General features: G+C 41.5%; 1 protein-coding gene across 1 annotated transcript in view; it reads left to right on the plus strand.

Moving 5' to 3' along the window:
- Positions 1–6,323, plus strand: part of tent2 (terminal nucleotidyltransferase 2) — an 86,398-nt gene extending 80,075 nt beyond the window's left edge. Inside the window, exon 15 of the mRNA XM_048527761.2 lies at positions 5,304–6,323. Coding sequence (XP_048383718.1) covers positions 5,304–5,384 — 81 coding nt within the window. The 3' untranslated portion in view covers positions 5,385–6,323. The remainder of the gene's footprint in view (positions 1–5,303) is intronic.
- Positions 6,324–10,406: the final 4,083 nt, after the last annotated feature.

Here is a 10,406-nt window from a genome sequence, read left to right on the forward strand (position 1 = left end):
ATTTGCATTGATGTATCTAGTTTAAAGTATATCCAAGTGTGCCATATTGCAAACTTAACTGACAATACTGAATTGACAGTCGGCTACATTGCTGTGAATCTAGACCATGTAGACCAGACCAGGTGAGGATAGCAGATATTAGTGAACCAGATCGGTTTTCCCTGAAAATTGAGAATAACTTAACGGTCATCGATAGATTCTTAATCTGTCGCGGTATTATTTGAACCTGGGTCCCCTAAACATTAGTAGACTTTGTAGATTCATAATCTGGTGATAATGCTACTAGGCTGCATTGTTGGACACTCTGTCATGAGGATTGTGAATGCGGGCTAGTAGGTTATGCTAATGCCAATTTAGGATGGTCAGTACCTTGTTCGTTGTAAACTGCCAAACTATGTACTCTTTTTTATATGGTTTGTCAGTCTTTTTGACATTGGGTATATGTACCAATGTCAAATGGCAACTAAGTTAGTGTACCACATTAATCATTTGTGTGAAAGTAAAATAAAATATTTTTGGCTGCTGCAGAATGCTGATATCATGCATGACAGCAGGGCATTGTAGCAATGTTATGGACCAGACCAGACTCTCTGAAAATATTTTAAGAAGGTAGCCTAGACCCTAAGTTTTTCTTATTTTAAAGGCAAATGCGAAGTATGTGTTCCAGATGTGATGTAACTGGTCAATCCATTCAATATTTAGCAAAACACAATTTATTTAAACACTATAGTTAAAATGCAAACAAAAGAAAGAGGAATTTAGAATAACCAATATTGGAAAACTTCACAGGTAAATAGATACAGTATCTATTACTATTCAACTGTTCCAATACAGTAACATCCCATAAGCACATCCTTTGGCAAAAAAGGTAAATTTACACACAGATTCTTGCTGGCAATTGTCCAATCCAGGAGGAAACAACATCAAGAGATTTCAGAGAATGTAGCAGCTAGGAATCATTTTACTGAAGCTCAACTCTTCTGGGACCCAAACAGCTTCCAATACCACCACCTACCACCCCCTGGATCACGACCCTACACCTGAGCACCAAACCATCATCTCCCAAACCATTCACAACCTCATCACCTCAGGTGACCTCCCACCCACAGCCTCCAACCTTATTGTTCCCCAACCCTGCACTGCCCACTTCTGTCTCCTTCCCAAAATCCACAAACCTGCCTGCCCTGGTCGACCCTTTGTCTTGCCTTCTCCTGCCCCACCGAACTCATCTCCACCTGGACTCCATTTTCTCCCTCTTGGTCCAGGAACTCCCCTCCTCCACCTTCTCCAGAACTTCCAATTCCCCAGTCCCCAACACCTCATTTTCATCATGGACGTCCAGTCCCTATACACCATTCCTCATGGGGATGTCCTCGAGGCCCTCCGCTTCTTCCTGCCCTGCAGGCCCAACCAGTCCCCCTCTGCCGGCACCCTCATCCGCCTAGCCGAACTCATCCTCACCCTCAACAACTTCTCTTTTGATTCTTCCCACCCCCTGCAGACAAAGGGGGTGGCCGTGGGTACCCGTATGGGCCCAAGCTATGCCTGCCTGCCTCTTTGTAGATTACGTAGAACAGTCCCTCTTCCGCACCTACACTGGCCCCAAATCCCACCTCTTCCTCCGTTACATTGATGACTGTATTGGCGCCGCCTCTTGCTCCCAAGCAGAGCTCAAACAGTTCATCCACTTCACCAACACCTTCCACCCCAACCTCAAGTTCAGCTAGAAACTGATGTCCATTTCAAGCCCACTGACTCCCACAGCTACCTAGAATACACCTCCTCCCACCCACCCTCCTGCAAAAATTCTATCCCCTATTGCCAATTCCTTAGCCTCCGCCGCATCTGCTGTCAGGATGACGCATTCCACTCCTGCATATCCCACGTGTCCGCGTTCTTCAAGGACCGCAACATTTTCTACCCCCCCCCCCCCCCCCCCTCCCCTGCCCCGTGGTCAAGAACACCCTCGACAGCGACTCCCGCATTTCCCACAACACATCACTTACACCCCACCCCCGCAATAACTGCCCAAAGAGAATCCCCCTCGTCCTCACATACCATCCCACCAACCTCCGGATACAACGCATCATCCTCCGACACTTCCGCCATCTACAATCCGACCCCACCACCCAAGACATTTTTCCATCCCCACCCTTGTCTGCCTTCCGGAGAGACCACTCTCTCTGGGACTCCCTTGTCCGCTCCACACTCTCCTCCAACCCCACCACACCCGGCACCTTCCCCTGCAACCGCAGAAAGTGCTACACTTGCCCCCACACCTCCTCCCTCACCCCCATTCCAGGCCCCAAGATGACTTTCCACATCAAGCAGAGGTTCACCTGCACATCTGCCAATGTGGTATACTGCATCCACTGTACCCATTGTGGCATCCTCTACATTGGGGAAACCAAGCTGAGGCCTGGGGACTGCTTTGCAGAACACCTCCACTCAGTTCGCAGTAAACAACTGCACCTCCCAGTTGCGAACCATTTTAACTCCCCCCTCCCATTCCTTAGACGACGTGTCCATCCTGGGCCTCCTGCACTGCCATAATGATGCCACCCGAAGGTTGCAGGAACAGCAACTCATATTGTGCTTGGGAACCCTGCAGCCCAATGGTATCAATGTGGACTTCACAAGCTTCAAAATCTCCCCTTCCCCTACTGCATCCCAGAACCAGCCCAGCTCGTCCCCGCCTCCCTAACCTGTTCTTCCTCTCACCTGTCTCCTCCACCCACCTCAAGCCGCACCTCCATTTCCTACCTACTAACCTCATCCCATCTCCTTGACCTGTCCATCCTCCCCGGACTGACCTATCCCCTCCCTACCTCCCCACCTATACTCTCCTCTCCACCTGTCTTCTCTTCTATCCATCTTCGGTCCGCCTCCCCCTCTCTCCCTATTTATTCCAGAACCCTCTCCCCATCCCCCTCTCTGATGAAGGGTCTAGGCCCGAAACGTCAGCTTTTGTGCTCCTAAGATGCTGCTTGGCCTGCTGTGATCATCCAGCGTCACACTTTGTTATCTCAGCTTCTGACTGGTACAGCTTTTAAAAAAGACTAGAAGGCTTGATCTGAGAGAACTGGCCACACCTCTTCCGTTGTTAGAACCGTTTCTTAACAAAAACCCTAGAGGCTTCTTCCAATTGTTGACTTAAACTGTATCCCTTTACAACCTGTCTTCAGAAAAAACTCAGGACAAAATAACCTTTTTAAAATGACAGCATTGTCATAGTAATAGATAGTCTGGTTACTTGGATTCAGATTCTAACACGGCATCTCGTGGAATTTAAAGTTGGTTAATAAAATCTGGAATTGAAGATTTGACTCATGCCAAGATCGCCATTGCTGTCTTTGTTTTTTTTTCCTCTGAAATGCTGTCTGATTCACTAATGTTCTTTAGAGAAGGAAATCTGTTGTCCTTAGTTACTCTTGCATGCGATCTACAGCAGTGTAATTATTCCTCCCTGTCCTGTGAAATGGCCCTAGCAGAGCAGTCAAAAATGGGCAACAGGTGTTGGCCTTTCTGGCAATGCCCACATCCGACCAGTGAATACTGAAAAAGCCTCTGCACCCCTTTTCCCACTGGGTACCGTTATGTCTTACTCCAAATGGGTCCCTGAAGGGACAGAATAGGCTGTGGATTTTTGATAGAGAGGAAGGCTCTTAATTGACAGCTAATACAATTTGATAGACAAAGGAGAGACAATATAAAATGAGGGTACTTCTGTGAAGGATGGGCAGAAGCAGAGACCTGGGTGTCTTTGTACACAAGTCATTAGATCTTGTGTATAGTTCCGGGCATCACACCAGGATACCAGTGCATTGGGGAGAGTGCTGAAAAGGTTTACAAGAATGATTTCAGGGATGAGAAAGCTATTTAATGAAGATGGATTGGAGAAGTTGGGACTGTTTTTCCTTTTCCAAGAGGAAAGTTCAAAGTTTTCAAAATCATGTAGGGTCTGGACAGCAGATGGAGTAAAACCGATCCCACTTATAAAAAGGATTGAGAAGAAGGCACAGATTTAAAGTAAACAAACAGAATACTGGAGAAACTTAACAGGGCTGGCAGCATCCGTGGTGAGAGAAATAGAATCATGCTGGACCTGAAATGTTAACTCTTTCACTCCAAAGATGCAACCAGATCTGCTGAGTTTCTTCATTCTCTGTGTTAGTTTCAGATTTCCCACCCATGGTCTTTTGTTTTATTACAGGTTTAAAGTAATTTACAAAAGAAGCAAATTAATTTGAGAAAAAACATTTTCAAACTAAGTAGTTTGAGTCCAACTATGCTGCTTAGAAGTGTGGTGGAGATAAGTTCATTTGAGGCATTCAGAGGTTAACAGATGACTATTTGAATAGAAACAATGCAGGACTGTTGGACAATGACACTAAATCTTCATGATTATTCAAAGAGTCATTGCAGACGCGATGGTCCAAATAATGGCTTCCTGCGCCATAACAATTCTGTGGTTGACGGAATTAAGTCTGACTATTATTTTCAGACTGCTGCTTAACCAGTATGTGGGATAGTTCTCCCAACTTTGGCACTCATCCCCTGATATGAGGAAGGCTTGGCAGTATGAATAGTTTTGTGTGCTCTTGATCTATCTTGATTTGAAGCTTATTAGGTTTGGTCTGACTTTTGTTATCTTCCTTTCTGGAGTTTGATGTAATTGAATGGCTTGGCTAGTAGGGCATTTTAAAAATTTGCCATATTGTTATGGTCTGCTATCATATATATATATATATATATAGGCCAGAACAAACAGACTGGGAGAATTACATCCCTAAAGAGGCACTGGTGAACAAATTATGTAGGCTCATCATATGTTTACAACATAACGCACATTGTCTCAGTCAGAGATAGTAAGAACTGTTGATGCTGGAATCGGAGGTATTTCTGAAGAAGGGTTCCGAACCGAAACATCAACTTTCCTGCTGCTGTCTTGTGTATTCCTAAGGCTCCACACTGTACTAGCGCATTGTGTCCGTGTGTTTCCTTTAGTATCAGATTTCTGTTTAATATTTTTTCAGTAATTGTGTGTTTTGAGTTGTGTCCGTTTCCTTGTGCAAAATTAAAATTGAGTTTTCGTAACATTTTTGTGACTTTCACAGACTTTTTTTATGGTGCCAGTGTTCTCCATTTCAATTTCACAGCTTGCTGCGGTGGAATATGAGCTTTAAATATCTGTAATTAAGATTATTATATTGCTGTGTCCAGGTACATAATTGTTTTTTAAATGATTGCAGTAGAATGTATACAAGATGCACTAATTGAATTGTAATATTATTTTTCTTTAGTCATGGCACAAACTTAAAGATAAGAGAGACTTGTTCAGCATTCTACCAGCAGCAGCTACGACAGAGTGTGGGGGAAGATGACGGATTGACCCTACTTGCAGCTGTTGTCCTGAAGTGGAAACCCTGTAGCAAACAAACGCCACTTCCATCACTGGGAGGATTTTGTCTGACATTGATTTCGTTTAAAAACTTATCTGATTTATAAAGGTTTTTTGTCTTTTATGTGACAACAAGAACTGTGGATTTTCTTTTGTCTTTTTCGTTTCCTGCATTTGTCGCAACAATCTGACAATGAAGCCTACATAATAAGAACACGGAAGAATAAAATCCTAGAATTAAGGACAGATGATTATTAAAACAAAGTCTTCCTTTGAAAGACCCTTCTGAATCCTCAAAGGTAAAAGTTTACTTAAGTGATTTTAATGGATTTGCTGCAAAGTTCGGTCTGTGCAATTTGACGAGGGATAAGGAAGTGGGAAGGATACATGAAATAATGAATAGCAAAATATTTAACCAATGTACCATCTCAATTGCACTATTTTGAATGGTAGCAAGGTTATCATTTGCAGTGTTATAACTGTAATAGATGTTCACTTTCAAGTGGAAAGTAAGAGTCCTGCTCCAATCTAAAAATAATTGCTGCCCTTTTTTGCATATTAAGAAATCATATTTATTCATTCCTCACCCCATTATTGTGACTCGATGTAACATATGCTGGGCAAATATGTTCTCATATTTCATTCCTGTTTCCCGGACATCAAATAAACCTTAATTCAAGTATAATGCCACATAAGTCAGCCTTTATTTACTTAAAGAAAAGTAACTAGAAAATACATCTTGTAGAATGCTGAGCAAAATGTTGGTGAAAAATGAGGTTTTCGTTTTCAGTTTATTTATTAAACCATTCTAGAGACCAATTTCTAAAAGTGCTGTCTTTTTAAGTAATTAACTTGTTACTTTTATGTTTATTGTTGTCTAGGTTTATTGTATATAAAATATGGAAATCAGTTTTTGCTATGTTCTATATCTCATTTTTCTTTTGAAATTCCCTTTTGTATTTTGTATATTGTCTAAAATTAAATAAAGTTCGCATATGGAAAATAAAACTATTGAATCGAGCATTTACAGTGAAAAATTATTCTACTATCATGGAACAAGTGAGTCAACGTCCAAACTGCTCCAAATTACATTGGTTTCAGCAACTTTAAACTGGCAACTGTAATTGGAAACTGATGTTGATATTTTTAAACTTGGTGCTTGCATGCAATTTAATTCAATATCGTGCAACAACTTGGGTTGTAGCGTAAAAACAATAAGCAGTTTAGGCTTCCACAAAAAGTAATTTGCATTATGAGTGATCTTCACTCAATCACAAACTGAATTATTTTGCTGCAGAGTAGATTCAATTCAATGTGAAACTAGTTTACCAGGCAACAGTTACGTTAGTTAGCTTTGTGCCTTTTACATAGTTAAAATTTTATTTGTAACTGCTTTCTAAATGGAGTTATTGTTTTATACTATTTCAGAATCCTGTTACCATATCAGATTTACGTTTTTTAAAAAAATCTGTGGTTAAATTTTTTACAGAAAACTGCAAGTGAACAGAGATCAAATCATCTGTATAATTGTTTCAACCCAGGACTGTTAAATTAAATTACAAGGTTATAGTTATTTTTACATGTTTGTGATCTGACTGCATGAGAGTTAGCTGATAAAAGCTAGACAACAAATACATTGATGGAATCATTTTGTTTTGAAGATAAATAGGAGTATGTAAGATGATTTGTTTTTAATTCTTCAGTGAGCCACTGAATTTCATTTAGTCTAGTTAAATGAGTTGGTTTTAAATATAGTAATCTCAAATCATTGACTTAGGTATTTTTAAACTAATACTGAGTACGTGTAATGTGAAATCCTAACTTCGTGAATGTACTCATCTTTGTATATTTAAAAAATATAACTTCTGGTTAGCAAAGCCCATCTTTGTACATTATATGGTCTCTATTTGTTTGAAAATTATTTAACAGTGAGAAATTATTAGGTTTTTGCAGCCGTCATTCCTTATTAACTTGTCTGGACTAAATAATTTCCATAAAATGGCATGAGTCACAATGTACATAAACAAATAATTATTACAATGTCCCACTGTTACTAATTGCAGGTTTTATTTTGCTTATCTTCTCTCAAGGGGATGTAATGGTTCTGGTTCTATCTCAGCAGTTTTTACTACATCCAAAGCAAACACCACCTTGCATTGGTCAGCACACACTTCCTTTGAATCATCGATTGACTGAGGGTGCTTTTTACTATAAATTGGGTCAGCAGTAAACCTTTTGACTGTTTGGTATATATACTGGAAAGAAAATGGCTTAGCCCACTACCTTCACTTTAAATTAGTAGCCATACTATTATAGCCTGGCATCTCAGCAATTAATTTAGCATGAATAAATCTCACTCAAATTGAATCAGAAAAGTAAGTACAGTAATCAAATACACTTCTCGTTTTCATTTTGAAGTCCTCCTCAATGATTTTCAATAGTGTGTATATTCTAAATTTCATCAAGGCACCAAGTATACTTTATTTCATAGAATGTGAATATCAGAAGCAAGACCACTATTTGTTGTGCATCTCATCTACCCTTGAATGTGGTGGTGAGTTGCTTCCATGAGCCACTGCATTCCTGCTGTAGGGACATCTACAGACCTGTTCAGGAGTGAGTTCCAAGATCTTGGCCCAGCAACATGAAGGAATAAAGATATGGTACTTGTATGTAATGAACTTCCTATTGGCACCTCATGTTGTCATGGGTTTGAAAGATTGTTGAAGGAGTCTTAAAGAGCAAGTAACCTTGCACATTGCTGCCACTGTCTTTCTCGTGGTGAGAGTGAATTTTTAAAGTGGTGGATCAGGTGTTGCTCGAGTGGGCTGCTTTTTCCTGGATGATGATGAATTTCTTGAGATGCTGAAGCTGAACATCCAAGTAAGTGGAATATATTCCATTTCCCTCCTAACTTGTGTCTTGTAGATGGTGATTGGAGAGAGAGAGAGAGGTTAGTATCGTATCACAGAATTTCCAGCCTTGGACCTTTTCTTGTAGGTACCTTAATTACACGGCTGGTCCAGTTAAGTTTCTGAGCATTGATAACCCTGTGATAATATGGAGTTCCATGACAGTATCGTAATGGAATGTCAAGTGACCGGAGGCCTGTGACCAGTGGTGTGCCGTAAGGATCAGTGCTGGGTCTGCCGTTGTTTGTCATTTATAGAAACAATTTGGATGAGAATATAGGAAGCATGGTTAGTAAGTTAATGAACGATACCAAGAGGCCGGAGGAATGGCAGATGAAGTTAAATGCAGATAAATGCAAAATGTTGCAGACCCGGGCAGGACTTGTCAAACAAAGTCCTAGGGGGTGCAGGTGCATAGCACCTTTGAAAGTGGTATCACAGGTAGACAAAGTGATGAAGAAGGCATTTGGCACACTTGCCTTCTTCCGTCAGAGCATTGAGTGCAGACACGGGGACATCATGTTACATCTGTACAAAACATTGGTAAGGCCACATTTGGAGTACTGCTTACCATTCTAGACACCCTGCTATAGGATGGATATTCTTAAATTGGAAAGGCTGCAAAAAGGATTTAAGGATCTTACTGAGACTGGAGAGTTTGAATTATAAGGACTGGCTGGATAGGCTGGGACCTTTTTCCCTGGAGGGTTGGAAGCTGAGGAGTGACCTTTTATAAAGGTTTATAAAGTCCTGAGGAGCCTGGGTAAAGTGAGTAGCTACTCCCCAGAGTAGGGGAGTCCAGAACTAGAGGGCATAGGTTTAAGGTGAGAGGGGAAAGATTTGAAAGGGACTTGAGGGGCAACTTTTTCACACAGGGTGGTGGGTTTTTGGGGCACGCTGCCAGAGGAAGCTATAGAGGCAAGTATAATTGCATCATTTAAAATAAATTTGGGCAGGTACATGAGTAGGAAAGGTTTAGAGGGATATGAGCCAAATGCAGGCAGATGTGAGTAGTTCAGCTTAGGAAACCTAGTTGACATGAAGAGTTGCTGAAGCATCTGTTTCTGTGCTGAATGGATTTGATCTTGGAGATGGCATCATATGCCACTTGCGTAGCATGAATATTACTTGCCACTTGTCAGCCAAAGCTTAAATATTGACCAGGTCTTTCCAGATATGGGGAATGTAATCGAAGGTGCAAATAGTACTGAACATTGCAGTCATCCACAAACCTACCCAACATTTGACCTCCTGATGGAAGAAAGATCATTGAAGAAGAAACAAGAGATGACGAGTCTGGGGTAAAAGCCTGCGGAATTCCTGCATCAATGTCCTGGGACTAAGATGATTTGTTTCCAATACCCTTTGTGCTCCAAATTCATCTTGCTGCCACACTTGTTTAAATGCTGTCTTGCTGTCGTAGAAACATTGGAACCAGCGGAGCCATTCAGCCCTTCAAGCCTGCTCCACCATTCATCATGATCACAGTTGATTGTCTAACTCAATAGCCTAATCCTGTTTTCTCCCCATAACTGTTGATCCCATTTGCCCCTACTGCTACAACTAGCTGCCTCTTGAATACATTCAATGTTTTGGCATGACCTACTTGGTAAAGAGGTCCAAAGGCTCACCTCTGTTTGGGTGAAGAATTGTCTCCTCATCTCCGTCCTCAGTGGTGTACCCTGAATCCTCATACTGTGACCCTTGGTTCTGGACACACCTATATTGGGAACATCCTCCTTGCATCTACCCAGTCTAGTCCTGTTAGGATTTTATAAGTCTCTATGAGATTCCCCCCTCATTTGTCTGAATTCCAGCAAAAACAATCCTAACCTACTCAATCTTTTCTCATACGTCAGTTCTGCCATCTCTGGAATCAGCCTGTAAATCTCTGCACTCCCTTGAGAGCAAGAGCAGAAAAGGAGACCAAAACTGCACATAATATTCTAGGTGTGGCCTCACCAAGGCACTGTATAACAGCAGCAATACATCCCTGCTCCTGTACTCAACCTCTCACAATGAAGGCCAATGAACCGTTTGCCTTTTTTACCGCCTGCTGCATCTGCATGCTTACCTTCAGCAACTGGTGCACA

Source organism: Stegostoma tigrinum, chromosome 3, assembly GCF_030684315.1.
Source record: "Stegostoma tigrinum isolate sSteTig4 chromosome 3, sSteTig4.hap1, whole genome shotgun sequence".
In the NCBI taxonomy this organism is placed as follows: Eukaryota; Metazoa; Chordata; class Chondrichthyes; order Orectolobiformes; family Stegostomatidae; genus Stegostoma; species Stegostoma tigrinum.